At 47.1% G+C, this 15,943-nt stretch overlaps 1 protein-coding gene across 2 annotated transcripts in view; it reads right to left on the bottom strand.

The window, feature by feature from the left end:
• The window catches only part of RO60 (Ro60, Y RNA binding protein), a 289,019-nt gene that overhangs the window by 116,154 nt on the left and 156,922 nt on the right, over positions 1–15,943 (bottom strand). For both annotated transcript variants that reach the window (XM_086957015.1, XM_086957008.1), the window contains exon 6: positions 9,715–9,831. In XM_086957015.1, the coding sequence (XP_086813141.1) occupies positions 9,715–9,831 (117 nt within the window). The remainder of the gene's footprint in view (positions 1–9,714; positions 9,832–15,943) is intronic.

Genomic DNA, 15,943 nt, shown 5'->3' with positions numbered 1-15,943 from the left:
GAGTGGAGAGAGAGGGAGAGTGGAGAGAGAGAGTGGAGAGAGAGAGAGAGAGAGAGTGTGAAGAGAGAGAGAGTGTGGAGAGAGAGAGAGAGAGAGAGAGTGGAGAGAGAGAGAGAGAGAGAGTGGAGAGAGAGAGAGAGTGGAGAGAGAGAGAGAGAGAGTGGAGGGAGAGAGAGACAGAGAGTGGAGAGAGAGACAGAGAGTGGAGAGAGAGTGGAGAGAGAGTGGAGAGTAGAGAGAGACAGTGGAGAGAGAGACAGTGGAGGGAGACAGCAGAGAGAGAGTGGGTGGAGAGAGAGTGAGTGGAGAGAGAGTGAGTGGAGAGAGAGTGAGTGGAGAGAGTGAGTGGAGAGAGTGAGTGGAGAGAGAGTAGAGAGAGAGTGGAGAGAAAGTAGAGAGAGAGAAGGGGGAGAGGGTGGAGAGAGAGGGAGTAGAGGGAGACAGTGGAAGGAGACAGTGGAGGGAGACAGTGGAGGGAGACAGTGGAGAGAGAGATAGTGAGAGAGTGGAGAGAGAAAGTGGAGAGAGAGACAGAGGAGAGACCGTGGAGAGAGAGACAGTAGAGATAGAGTGGATAGAGTTGAGAGTGAGAATGGAGAGAGAGTAGAGACTGACTGACTGAGAAACTGACTGAGAGAGAGAGAGACTGACTGACAGAGAGAGAGAGACTGATTGAGAGTGAGACTGACTGACTGACAGAGACTGAGTAAGGTAGAGAGAAACTGACTGAGAAAGAGAGACTGAGAGAGAGAGGCAGAGACTGACTGACAGAGAGATAGACTGATTGACTGTCAGAGAGACTGACAGAGAGAGACTGACTTGGAGAGAGACTGACTGAGAGAGAGACTGACTGAGAGAGAGACTGACTGAGAGAGAGAGTCTGACTGACAGAGACTGACTGACAGAGCGAGAGAGAGACTGACTGACTGGGGTAAAGAGAGAATGACTGACTGAGAGAGACTGACTGACTGGGAGAGAGAGAGACTGACTGGGAGAGAGAGAGACTGGCTGACTGAGAGAGAGATCGACTGACAGAGAGGGAGACTGACAGAGAGAGAAAGAGACTGACAGAGAAAGAGACTGACTAACAGAGAGAGAGAGAGACTGACTGACAGAGAGAGAGACTGACTGACAGAGAGAGAGACTGACGAAGAGAGAGAAACTGACAGACTGAGAGAGACTGATTGAGAGAGTCTGACTGAGAGAGAGAGACTGACTGACAGAGAGAGAGAGACTGAGACTGACAGAGAGAGAGAGAGAGACTGAGACTGACTGACAGAGAGAGAGACTGACTAAGAGAGAGAAACTGACAGACTGAGAGAGACTGACTAAGAGAGACTGACTGAGAGAGACTGACTGAGAGAGACGGACAGAGAGAGACTGACAGAGAGAGACTGACAGAGAGAGAGCGAGAGACTGACTGACAGAGAGACTGACTGAGAGAGACTGAATGACAGAGAGTGATAGACTGACTGACAGAGAGAGAGACTGACTGACAGAGAGGGACTGACTGACAGACTGACAGAGAGAGACAGAGAGAGAGAGAGAGAGAGAGAGAGAGAGAGAGAGAGAGAGAGAGAGAGAGAGAGAGAGAGAGAGAGAGAGAGAGACTGACTGACTGAGAGTGACTGACTAAGAGAGACTGAATGACAGAGAGAGATAGACTGACTGACTGAAAGAGAGATACTGACTGACAGAGAGAGAGAGACTGTGATGGAATTGGGGTCAAAGTGTGTATGAAGCTATGCAATGCCTCTTAAGATTGCTATTGTCTAATAAAAATAAAAATGTATTATCAAAATGTGCTCTTTTTAGTTATATCTGCTTTTGAAATACTGCATTGTCGCTTTGTCCAATGTTTTAAAACGGAAACGGGAAGGAGCAGTGAATGCACTTTTGTCAAAACTAAACGATGAGTGGGCCCGATGTTGTATAACATGACAGGAGTCTGCATCAGGAAACCCACCTAAAATTGGGCAAACTTCCCCGGCGTACTGATGGCAGGGACCCTGTAGTGAATGGACCACCACCTATGATAGCCTGCTGGCAGACTAAGCCCAACCTTTAACTCCACCATCCAGTGTTACTATTAACGGCTGCATTGGTGACAGTGGCGTAACAATCGCCCGCATCCCCTGCAGTATGGCGGGTCGCTGGCCTGAGAGCTCTAGACAGGCACGAAGAATGGGGGGGGGGGCCCTCCATGAAGTTTGCAGGGGGGCCCCCTCATGTTTCGTTACGCCACTGAGCCTGGGGCAAGCCCACCTTCAACAGCCAGTTGTCGAGATAGGGGGAGACTGGAACCTCTGATCTGCGCAGATGAGTTGCGACCACCACCATCACTTTCGTAAACCCCTGAGGGACGATGGTAAGGCCAAAGGGGAGCAGGGTAAACTGAAAATGCTTGTGGCCTACCGTGAACGATAGGTAACGGATGTGGGCTGGCAGGACGGGGATATGAAAGTATGCGTCCTGCAAGCCTAACGCTACCATCCAGTCTCCCTGGTTGTGGGCAGACAGGACCGGAACCAAGGTCAACATTTTGAACTTCTTGCGGAGGAAACGGTTGACGTCCCTGAGATCTAAGATAGGACACAGGCCTTTGTCCTTCCTGGGTACCAGTAAGTAGTGGGAGTAACAACCCAACCTACTTTTGGCACAGGGACTCATTCAATAGCTCCTTTGGCCAAGAGAGCCGTAACTTCCTGGCGGCGAAGGGCCAAGTGATCAGGTGGCATGGAGGGAGGAGTAGTCCCGAAGGGGAGGGAGTAGTCCCCTCAGACTATCTGTAAATCCCACCTGTCCGACGTGATGTTGTGCCAGTGGGGGAGGAGATGACAGATTCTGCCACCCACTGGCACCTGATGGCCCTGAAAAGACAGACTAGGATGGTTTGGAGGCTGCTGCAGAGGGGCATTCGTGGACTGGCACGCCCGCTGTCCCCCTGACCCGCCACGCTGGGTCCCACATCCCGGCCGAATAGGCGGCCATTAAGGGGCATGTCCAAAAGTGTGGATTGGACATCCCCAGAGAAGCCAGATGTTATCAGACAGGAGTAGTGCCTCAGGGCTACAGATGTGGAAACCATGCAACCCAGCGGTATCCAGCCCACACAGGATGGTGAACTTAGCTGCGTCTCGACCCTCAGCAACAGTGCGGGTAAGCAAGGCCCAGGCCTCCTCTGGGCACTGTGGCAGCACTTGCGTGACCGTATCCCCCACCATGTGTGTATAACGGCCAAGAGACATGCGGTGTTCACTGACTGTTGTCCTAAGCTGGCGGAAGAAATCATCTTTTTCCCAAGATTGTCCAGCTTCTTGGATTTCCTAACTGGGAGAGCAGTAGGGAATGTGCCTTTTGAGGATGAGGCTTGGGCCACCAAGCTCTCAGGGTTAGGGTGTTGGGAGAGGAAAAGTGGGTCGCCCGGGGCCTGCAGTGGCATTGGGCAATCATCCTATCCACTAGAGACCCTGTGCTGGGCTTCGACCAAGTGCCCAGAAGGATGTCATTGAGAGCCACATTAAAAGGCAGCAGGGTCTTCAAAGAGGCTGCTGCCGGCTGAAGCACCTCAGTCGGGAGGTTAGTCCTGACATCCAAGGCTTCAGCAGCCCTATGCAACACCACAGCATAGGAAGCTCCCTCCTCCGTAGCCACAGTAGGGGGAGAAGGCATACCAAGGTATGGGGAGGTATCCATACCACAGGCATCACCCAACTTCTCTTGTCAGTCTGGCTCCTCAAGTTGGTCTGCTAGAGGGTCAAAAGTCCCCTTCCAGTCCTCCTCACCCTCCTCTGGCTTGCACTCAGGACAGGAGGGAACGCCAGGGATGAACAGCGGAGCAAAAGTACCCTCTGGTGCCAGTACCAACGCCAGTCGACGTTGGTCTGGCGCCGTGTCCAAATCGGGGGTGAGGCTGGGGTTGACGCCGGTTGGGGGCACAACCGGCGTCGGGTTCGTCGTCACTTGAATCGGTGTCAGGGAAGGTACCGTGAGGTCAACAGGCGCTGATCCTGATCCATGCCTGGATCCTTGGTGACCCTGCGGCGCCGAGGCCGGAGCTGCCAGCATCAAAGGCCCAGGGCCCCCAGCCGAATCCGTGGGGCCCGAAGGCACGCCTGCGGAGTCTTTTTGCATTGTAGACTCGGACCTGCCACGTCACGCACAGAGATCGGTGCATGCATGCAGCGTAGCGTTTTCCATAAATCCCCAAGCAGTGCGGCGAACCAAGGTTGTCCACTATGACGCCGTCGAGTTGCAGACCGGGTAAGTTTTATCAAGCACCACTCGTTGGAGCCCTGTACTTTACCACCTTAACTTTACTAGATCGAGTACTACCACGCCACATTGCTGTAGAAGCTAATTGACTGTCTACCCTTGTAAGTGAGATCCATCGGGACATCTTAGAATTAGGTTCTGGATTTCCTCACGCCACTATTGTGTACAATATAATTAAATGTGCAACTTTGCTAATAAGATTGAACTGGACATTTAAGGAATGAGGGGATGGGCAAAGTGGAGTAAGTAGAAGGAGCTGCTTTCTCCCAAACCATGTCCTTCTCGACCAGCCCGGAGGTGATGTCTTGTACAAGTGGTCATTCTCCTGACTTTTTCCTATCAAGAAAATATCTTGAACAGAATCCCTTCCGCCATTGGGCTTTTGAACCTTTTAAATACCACCTTTGAGAAGCATTTGCAGAATTTCTTTCTCCAAAACTTACAATTTCATAAAACTTATCTTCCAGTCATGGTTTCAAGTGCTTTTTATAGAATGTGAATTACATTGACTCCCCATTGATCCGACATTTTGCTTCCAATCCTGCAGACAGATGTTTATACCACTAATGAAGTCTATGCCAATTTGCCCTCTGTTAAAATTACTCTTGTCTTTAATCTTTGTTGCTCATAAATAAGCTGGAGCTCTCATAATGGCCCATGAAGCTATGACATTGTTGTGTTTGCATTTCTTAAATGTACTTCTGTTTATTCTTTTGCTTTGTGCAAGCTTAGGTCATTGTTAGAATGTAGAATGTAGGAGGGCAGTTCTTCCCTGGATGCTGAACTTGCTGGATGACATACTATTGAGCTCTTCGTGTTATTAAAGAATACTTATTATACAATTCCTACATTTATTCATCATTACACTGGCGACGAGATTCGAAGAGCAGAACCTACGTGAGCAACTCGGATTATTTAATTAGATTTATGATTTTAAAAGGAATTTTAATGGAATAATTCCTATGAGGAAACTTGATATTTTTCTTTCCTCTTCTTCTGCGGAACGGAACTGTTGGGACACTCTTCACCATTTTATGACTTTCTAAGTGACTTTTTCTTTATTTGATTATTATCTTAATGACTGGATGTGCCAAGCTGGAGGCAGTTGTAAGCTAGAATTAATTAGTTTCACGACTGTGACTAACTTTTGAAAGAAGCGGGGTGGATCCAGTAAACGCGCTGACCGATTTTAATGAAATTGAAGTTGGTAATTTAGCGCGATCCGAATTTATTTCATAAACAAACATTGTGATGTTACATCGTTAACCCCCGCGACCAACACGCACCAGCGACCTGCACGCACCAGCATTTTGAAGATAAATACCTTATAAAGGATCGACTTCAAAATTTCTCTTCGGCATTGAAGGATCGTCACCTTCGAAGTCGATGACGTGGAGTCAAGTGATGCATTATGGTAACGTCCGCGCGTAACGTAATACGCTGCACGCACTTTGGCAGCCATTTTGGTGAAACTTGAAGCTTTCAAGGAGGACGTTCTTCTACCAAGTAATCCTTCGTGTGATACCATCAGCGGTGATTCGCACACCTTTCATCATTTTTAAAAACTTTCTGATATTACCTTAACACACATTTGAGGTTCTAATTATTTTTTTTTAAGATTTCGAATAAAAATAGTCATCTATGTGCGAATTTTAAAACGGTGATTCGCACACCACAGCAATTCAAGTGAAGCACACCACTCCAGAGGTGCAAAACAGCGTCAGGTGCCCAATGTTACTCTATGGGGACTGGTCTTCACGTAAAGAGAATGCAGGTTCAGACTGGGAGGCTAGTCGGGCTGAACCAACAGGGGAACACAGGCCCCATGTTGCATGGGGGGTTAGGGGCACCTTTGGTACTCTTCTTCACAGCCTAAGAGCGACGGATACAGAGGTGTCTTTATGAGTCTGTTTTTTTTTTTTACCAGGAGCAGTCACAGTAGAGGGGGCCTGCATGCAGAGGCTGCAGGTGACATCAGAGAGTTCACTGGGGATCAAACCTTGGTGGGCTCTCTCTGGAGGGCTGGGAGACCACGATGACACAGTTGGCTCACTTCAACTCGGTCTTGGAGCGATGGGTGCAGTGGTGACTTCAGGCGTCGGGTTTCTGCTGTCACGAGTCTTTGGTTGCCTTCAGGATGCAGGGAAACAGGTCTGCTACATCCCAGGAGGTCTTGGTTCCTGCGTGAAGTACTGGCAGGTCTCCCAGGCTTTGGAAACTTAGCATCTGGAGGACAAGTCGAGTTTTACCGCAATTGTCGAAGTTAGTAGGCAGGCCGGCAGGGTTGGTGCCAGGTCTGTTGCTGGGTCTTCAGTTCTTGCAGGATGTGACACTTCACCTCCTTCTTCGTCTTTCAGGCTGGCCCCCCCTACATACTGAGTTATGGGGCACTTGGGGAGTGTAGGGTAGTAGCCAATGGGCTACTGACCCCTGGGGTGACTACACCCCCTATATGACCACTTCCTGTGGGAAGCTGGCTTAACTCCGTCCCAGAATTCCTAAGTATGCTATTACAAAGAAGGCTACTTCAGAAAAGTTGTGTCTACCTCAGAGTAGGCCACCTTAAGGATGGTACTAGCCTGGAGGTGGCACGCCTACGTGACTGGCTAATTTTCCTGCCTATCCAGGTGCCAAGTGCACAGAACAAAGCAGGTCGGCTTCCTCTTCTGTGAGGGGAGCTAAACTCGCATTTCAAAGGCAGTAACTTCTTTGAAGCTCCCCTGTCTTGGAATGCTAATCAGCAGGTCACCCTGTGGGAGAGGGTGTAAATACCCTTTCCAGGGCAGGCTATGTTTCTGACCTCCTGAGAGCTAGGGCTCTCACCCTTAGGGGTCAGACACTCTTCTGTGGTGGCAGGCTGGAAGGAACCAGTCAGCCAACACACTAGTGGCAGGTAGGTTTTCAGGGGGCACCTCTAAGGTGTCCTCTGGGTGCATGTATTAATAAATCCATCGCTGGAATCAGTGTGGGTGTATTAATAAGAAATGTTTGATACCAAACATCCCTATCTTCAGTGAAGTCATCATGAAGCTGGGGAACTCGTTTTCACCAATACATGTTCTAAAATGGCTTCCCTGTTCACTTGCACTGGCAGTCATGGAACTGGCCCGCACAGGGGAATATCTGCTCAGGCAAGTATGCCCTAACATGTAGTATTAAGCAACTTGCCTTAGGACTGCAAGTCCTGCTGTAGGGGTGACTTGCAAATAATACATGCAGTGGTAGAGGACATGACACACATGGATGTGTGTAATGTCGTGCTTTCACCTTTGCGTGCACCAAAACACACAGCCTGCAGTGGCAGTCTTGCATGTGTTTGGTGAGGAGTCCCTTAGGGGGGCACAATTTGTGCTGCAGCCATTGCGGGTTACTCTTTAGTACCCCAGGCCCTAGGTACCAGGGGTACCACTTACTAGGGACTTACAGAGGGCGCTAAAGGTATTGCCAGTTGGGGGAATCAATTGTACAGTTTTGGGAAAGAGATCTGGCACAGGGGACCAGGTTAGCAGTTCCAGTCAAAATCACATCATGTATCAGACAGAAAGTGGGGAGACCATGTCAAAAAGGGGTACTTTCCTATAGTATGTGAGAGGAGTTTGAATTTAACGGGTTTGCGTATTGGAAGCCAGTGTAGTTCCCTAATGTGAGGTGTAATTTGAGTCCTGTGTGTCAGGGTGAGGATAAGTCTGGCTGCAGAGTTCTGGGTGGTCTGTAGTCTCCTAATTAGTTCTTTGGAGGTCCGGCATAGAGGGTGTTTCCGCAGTCCAACATGTTGGTGGCTAGGGTGTGAGTGGACCATTTGAAGATCTTCCTCAGCATCTTCAGGGTGTGGAAGCAGGATGCAGTGACAGCGCTAACTTTTGAATTCATGGCCAGTTTCCTGTTGATGATTATTCCAAGGTTCCTGGCGTGGGTTCTGCATGTGGGTGTCAGTCCGAGGTCAGACGGCCACTAGTTGGAGTCCCATGGTAAGGTGTTCTTGCCGAAGAGCACTATCTCGGTCTCATCCATATTGAGCTTGAGACAGTTGGCGTTCATCCACAAATAAACTTTGGTCACAAGGCGGTGAACTTGTTTCTTGTGTTGGGGTCTTGTCTGAGAGGGAGAGTATGAGCTGTGTGCTATCTCCATCGGAGAGGATGAAGATGTCGTGTGCACGGATGACATTGGCCAGAGGGATCATGTATGCATTGAAGAGCATAGGGCGGAGAACCTTGAGGGACACCACAGGTGAGTATGAGTAAGGTGTCCAGCTGAGAGCATGTGTTCTATCCGTTAAGAAGGAGCAGATTGAGTGGTAGACGTGTCCTTGGATGCCAATCTTGTGCATGCACCTGATGAGGATGGGAATATGAGACTGTGTCAAATGATGCAGACAGGTCTAGGAGAATGAGGACTGCCGTGTTTCCTCTGTCACAGATCATCTGGATGTCATCTGTGGCAGAAAGGAGTGCTGTTTCTGTACTGTGGTTGGTCCTGAATCCAGACTGCGGGCATCGAGGAGCTGGTGGTTGCTGAGGTGGTCCGTAAACCATCACTTGATTAGTTTCTCAAAGACCTTTGCCGGTTATGGCAGGAGAGGGATGGGTCTGTAGTTGGAAAGCATGCCAGGGGCAGCAGATACTTTCATGAGGAGGGGCTTGGTAGTGGAATATTTCCAGGTGTCAGGGAATCGCGCTTTGAGTATGTCTCATTCATCAGAACATTAAAATTGTTGCCTCACGCAGTAGTAATGTTTTATTCCTTTACTTTTTTCCTTCATGTGCCTTTTTTTTAACTGCCTCTCATGCATGCACTGTAAATGGAAAAGCTGAAAATTGATAACTTTTCATTCTGCTTACATTTATAGACTGCCAGTACATTGTAGTGAAAAGCCTGTAGAATATCTCTAGAATTCTTCTTTAGGCACTTACTAGAAGTTTTGACGTAATGTGTAGCACATTGAGGATAGGATGCCACAATGATGAACAATTCCAGGACCAAATGATACTGGTGAATACAAATTACAAACCATATCATGGCAACAGTAACTATATTAAAGCAGATTATTTTTTAAGTGTATAAATTTGACCTCAAGGAAAAGTCTGGCCTGTGTGGGAAGACGTCTCTGGCCTGCACACATACTGGTGGAGGAGGTCTGCGCAGAGGGTATGGGCTATCTACGTGCTGGTGACCCGCAGGTGTTGGTTTGGGCACCAATGCTGTCTGTGATACCTACATAGAAGGCAGGCTGAGGAGAAATTATGTGAAAAAGAGACAGTCATCCAAGACAGGAAGAGAGAGTAAGTAATAGGGAGGGTCGAGACTCTGTAGATACTTATATGACATTTCTAGTTAGGCCCACCACCCTTGAGATCAAGGCTGACTCATTTTAGACTATTGCAAATTGTCCTGTATCAATGTCACAAAGTAGGTTGCAGAAGTGATTCACCTTCTTACCATACACATGGCTGCAGCCACTATGCTAGCACTCAGCACACTGCCCAGAACTCTCTGCGTCATGGAGGCGCTAACATCCACTGCCAGCAGGAAGCGCTTTCCAGTTGGTTCTATCCCCTTTGAAAAGAGAAAGCATAGACAACAATTACTCAGAATAACACGAAAATGCGCTTCAGTTTCAAATCTTGAATGGAACAACTTGGGCGGGTCAGTGCAGATATAATGACACAGTGTTTGCCTCCTTTCTACACGATAACTTGCCACACAGACACCCTATTTAGGAACCGGAAGCCAGCGAACGAGTTAGTGGGGTAGAAGTTTGCATTATGGGTTATGCAAAGGTACTGTGTCTTACTACAGGGACCAGTTCCCAACATTCCCAGCTCGTTTGCAGAATAGCTGAAATATTTCAAAAATCGACGAATCACAACCTTGAAAAAATAATTAACCTGGAAATACATTAAATACAGCGGCCTGTATGTAATGACGTTTTTAGTCGGGCCTGTGAGATGCACGCGTTGAAGACCTGGCCCCCGGGCCACTCTTTGAAAACGAAGGCACAAGGGCATCTACATAACAGGGAAACATTGTCAGTGAAACGATGACAATACCTAAAGTGGAAAGCTGTACTTAGAAGTACATAAAGTTTTCATCTGCAGCATCACATTGTTAATAAATACACAAGCAAATTATCTATACATAAATCAAGGAATGACAGCATACTGGGAGAAGCTCTGCAACACTACCTGCCTCATTCTGTGTCCCACAAAGGCATTTATCTTTTGTGGGGTGTGAAAACTCTGTCATGATTAAAAGCTAGTGCGTCACCATGAATAATACCTTTACTGTGTCAACAGGATAACAAAGGGAACGTTTTTGCTTCCAGCTTGTGAGGATACCGCATCCGCAAAGGGAATACAAATAGGAGAGGTATACACCTGTTACAACGCAACTTTTACAACTACCTACCATTACAACGCAACTTTTACAACGCATACCATTACAACGCATTGCACTGGGGGGCGCTCTAGGATAGGGAATAAGTTTAATTTACTATCCAACACCTTCCCTAGTGTCCACGGGGACTGGAGTTGGAATAGTAAATTATACTTACCACTATCCAGCACCTCTAAGCGCTATGCGTTGTAATGGTATGCGTTGTAATGGTCGCGTTGTAATGGTAGGTAGTTGTAATGGTATGCGTTATAACGTCATACATCCATAGGAGAACACAGGCAAAGTAACCACTCGGTTAAAAAAGAATTCTAAATGCATTGCGGTTATTAGGCCTGTCTTGTTAACCCTTGGATCCCGCTATTACAAAGAGGGATACGAACATTTACTCTCACTATCAACTCCAGCCATATGCAGTGCTGTGCTTAGTTTTATTAGACTGGCGCTCACCATCAGAAATCGCTATTGACTATCATTATGTAATTTTCCTTGATCTAGATCTATGAGATTGGTGTCTAAGACTAGTATCCCTATGGATTGCACATGCACTTTACAAAATCTCTTTTTTAATATATGTGATTTTTTTTTAGCTCATATGTATCCTAAATGTATTTCAAATCAACTTATGGATATATAATATGCTTATAGATGTCAACATAACTGTATGGTCTTTTTAAACTATCCGTGTAATGAGTAATGTTCATTTTAATCTGATTATACTTTTATGATTCTGCCTTTGAATCGAAATAAAGTTTTTGAACCGAACCGCATTGCGGTATTAACATAGGCTTGTCTTCACAGGACCCTTGTCTCCAAAGAATCTAGGACATGGTTGTTACTCAAGAGCTGTGGTAGCTGAGTTGTTTTGCAAGATCTATTGCTGTCCCTGTGTCAGTAGTATCAGGTGCACCCACAGTGGATGAAACCCCTGATCAGAAACGGACAAAAGGTCTGTAAATCACATATATTAGTTCTCAGTTCAAACTGTATCCACATCCCACAGAAGCAGTGTGCAGGCGTGGTCACACAACTGTGTCCATGACCATGTCATTAAAATGCAAAAAGTACTGTTCCCATGAGGAGCAGGGCCAAGACTGATTTGCATATGGCTGGGTCCAACCTGGGGTGGCATGGTGAACAAAAGAAGGAAGGATTAAACCCAGATCTTTGTGACTGGGGGTGAATGTTTGCATTGTCCAGTGTTCCTTCCATCATTTGTTCCTTTTGCATGTAATAGAAATGACTGCCCTTCAACCTCGATGGCCAGCGTCTGCTGGAGACGTTTGAGCCTTTTCTAGCTCTTTGCATTAGCAAAATATCCAGCTGTGATATTTCCAGGCTAACTGGTTTCCAGTATTTGAACACTGCTTGAATTCACAAATAGCATGCATTATTCGTAAACGAAGGGTATCCAACAAGTCTTTCAGCATTGTTGGCGAGTGTTAGGAGGTGATGAGAATGCCATTCGATCTGCCAGGAATGCTTAGAGTGCTAGACACACTGTCATAAGTTCCAGAACATGTATGTGCAGCTGCCTGTCCAAGGGTGTCCAATTAGCCTGTAGCTAATTATTGGGGGACGTTACTTACATTTTAGGTTCGTGGAAGGACCAGCCAGCTCTGAGATTCTTTGGTATATCTCACCAACCTGGTCCTGAAAAGTTGAGATCAATGTGACCTGATCTTCCCAAATCCTGTCATTTCATTAGCGGTTTGCGATACGGACTAAAGGCTATACATGACAACATCTCTCAAGGAGTGCTTTGCATTTAGGCACTGAGCAATTGGCTCTATTTGAAACACCTTCTTTGTTAAAACCCACGACTGATGGATAATATTCCACCATGTGAGCCCCAGGGCGCCTCATGTGTCACCTCAAGCGAGGCCATTATTGGCTGCACACTTGTTGTAACCACGCCAATTACTTGCTTTACTAACATTTTCAATGTTCATAGAACAGTGGTTCAACATTCGCCTTAAAGGCCATCATAGCAACATCAATATAGCTATTCCATTTACAAATACAGTTCTTTTATTTGATCCTTTAATACACAGTCATTTACATCGGGCTGTTAAGTTTTAGTCTCTCTATGTGAGGGTTCGTATTCTCAGTGTTTCTCACTAGGTGCTCAGCTCTGGTTCTACATTGCTGGGCTGTGATGAAGTGACTACGTCTTGCGTGAACCTCTCATTCCCCCAACATTTCTCGCAGCATACCAACTTACACTGATATATCCTCTCCCACGCTATAATCACGTATCACCACTTTTAGGTGTCGTTCCACAGCCAAAGCACACTCTAGAACAACCCTTTGCCAGTCATTCTCCTGAGGCCCTCGTGGATAGAACCAGCCGGTGGGTTACATGTCCTCGCCAATACTAGCATTGGAAATGTATATTGAACTTTCCTGTTTAAAAAAAAAAAAATTACAGTTCCCAGAAGGCTCTCTTTAAATGAAGCCTATGTCTTGAGGCCAGAGAACCTTCATAGGTTTGTCACCACTTCCTCCCAATAACTCCTTAGTGTGTCACATTTCTATATGAGATGCAAGAATGTGGCTTACAAGATCTGACATTTGGGGCAAGTTGAGGATCTTGCAGAATAAATCTTTTTCATATTTTTCAGGGTCATACGTGTACTATCCAGACCACTATCGCGGGTCACCTTAAATCTAGCATTGCTAGATATCCTTTTCACCTAAGTTCATGCTTCCTTCTACTCAACCTGCGATATATGTTCATGTGTGCCGACATGCAGTCTTCTTTGTTTTCCTTTTTTCTTTGGTTTATTTTTCATTTCATTGGATTATATTTACAAGCTCAACTGACTGAGAGTGCAACCATTGAGGACATTTCCTGAACCTGAGTCTGGGGCCGGAGTCGCTCACCGAGACAGGGCAGGGAAGCAGCGTTAGACAGGGGTCATAATAGTCACCTGCTGGGGCGGTGGGCTAGTGCGCGTGTAAGGATGGGCAGTTACTAAGATCACACATGTGATTGATGACGTTACTCCCTGCCGCAGGATTGAAATTGAAATGTATGTTAACCTGTCTAAGTGATGAATAAGATCTACACCGATATTTTGTTTTGGCAAATAATGTATTGTGCAAATGTGACAAAAACATAAATATTAATACAAAATATGTTTTAAAAAAGCAGAAATTCAGGCATGTAATTGTTCGTTGATAAACACGGCTGCTAAGATCCTTTTTAAGGTACTAGTTAACAGGATCCAGAGGGTGGTGACTGCTGAGGTACATGAACACCGATGTGAATTTGTCCTGGGACAAAATATTTCCATGAATATTCGTAGTCGCACGCAAGTAATTCAATGCAGAAATACAGGTCATGAGCAGTATGTAGTGGCAGGCTGGACCTCAAAAAACACATTTGACATGCTGAATTGGTCCTACCTGATGGCGGGATTGAGGTGCATGGGGTTCAGTCTACAAATGATGAGCTGGATCCAGTTGCTCTACACCAGACTGGTAGCGAGAGTCAATACATAAGGGAGGATTCCTGAAAAAGGAAAACATGGGAGTTCCCTCTCGCCACTGTTCTTTGCCCTTGTAATGGACCGTTTAGTGATACATCTTAGGTGTTGCATACATGGGGAATTACAGTGGGTCACACAGAACATCTACTCTCCTTATATGTGGATGACGCAGTAATATACCTGGAAAGAGTGATGATGTACACGCTTGGAGACCTTTATTCAGGAGAGCACTTTATCACATTTCAAGAGGTGCCTCCGGAGACATTTGGTGTTGGCCCACTCAATTGGTAGTGTGCAAAAATAGCGAGCACCGCTAGGGATGTCTACATTGACTTTCCTCGGGCCCCAGAAGTGACGCAAATGCTAGTGCCCATATTGAACCTGGGACAGGGGTGCAGATTTATGCTCTTAATGTAGAAAGAGAAAGACCTTATGGCTGATAGGAAAATGGCGACCTTGAAAGCCAGACAGCTGTTGGTGGGGGCATGGGGGCATCTGATTCTGAGGGTGCAGTTATGGTTCTCAGCAATTACGCAGTGTATTCCACACCGTGCACGTGTCACCTGGAAGGGGGGGAGGAGGAGAGAGGCTTCCCTTTCACAGGCCCTGTTCCCTCAACTACTGCTTATGTTCCCCCACCACTAGGGCCTCATGTCCACCTTCCCATAAGTGAGAGGCTGTGTATGTCTCAATCCTTTTTTGCCAGGCCCATCTGTGTGAACAAGTGCGGATCACTCGCTGCCGCTCTCCGACTCCTCACCAATATTTTGTGCTTGCTCTGGATTTTTCCAGTTCGCCAGTACTTCCTTCCATAAATCCGCTATCGGCCTTCTCCAGATGCCCCTCGCTTACTCCCAGCTCAAGGCTCTGGCTGCTTCTCCCACCCAACTAACAACCTCAGTGTTCCAACTGGCGACCTGCGGCCCTATAGTGGATTTCCACACCAGCGCAATCCGTCTCTTAGCTCGGCCCAAGGCCAGATCTATAAATCGATTCCCCACCTTCCGTTTAGAAGGATGTGGGAAGAGCCTTAACAAACAGACTTCTATAGACAGCGCCAGGTCCCACCCTAGTGCATCTTTTATCTTAGCCAGGATACCCTCCCACTACACTTGTACTACACCGCAACTCCATGTCATGTGTATGAAACCGGCATCCACGTAAGTACGCCTCGGGCACCTCCGTATCTCACCCCCATATGTAACATTGAGTCTATGAGGTGTCATATACACCACATGGATATAGTTAAATTGTGTATATTTAAGCCTGGTGTTCCTCGATATTTTCTTGTGAGACCTTAGTACCTTACCCCATTCTCCATCTGTGAATTCCCTGTCTATCGCCCTTTCCCACTTACTCCGGAGATGCACCATGGCACCAGTAGCCGCTGCAACCAATGCTTCGTGGTTCCATTTCACTTGGTGCCCGCTGTGCCCAATGTATTCAGAGAATGTAGTACCGGGTGAGTTGCAGGCTCATCTCTGCTTCCATCCCATAACTGTCCAAAGGTGCGAACCAGAGCGTCATACTGCAGGAACTGGCTGGGAGAAAGGCCGTAATTATCCATCAGGTCTACAAACGGGACTAGTGAGCCATCCTGATAACAATCGCTCACCATGTCTAAGCCTGCCTCTGTCCATGCCTCCAACTGCTCCGCCGTGAACACCGTCAGAGGGTCACCATGAGGGAGCCCAACCAAGGGCAGCATGGGAGTATATTATTGGGTCCCACCCAGCTTACGCACTCAGCATTTCCAGGTGTGTATGGCTGAAGCTGCAGCA

The sequence above is a fragment of the Lissotriton vulgaris genome, chromosome 1_1, assembly GCF_964263255.1.
Source record: "Lissotriton vulgaris chromosome 1_1, aLisVul1.2, whole genome shotgun sequence".
Lineage (NCBI taxonomy): Eukaryota > Metazoa > Chordata > Amphibia > Caudata > Salamandridae > Lissotriton > Lissotriton vulgaris.
Note: the sequence above shows the minus strand (reverse complement) of the source record. Positions and strands in the feature narration are given on the sequence as shown.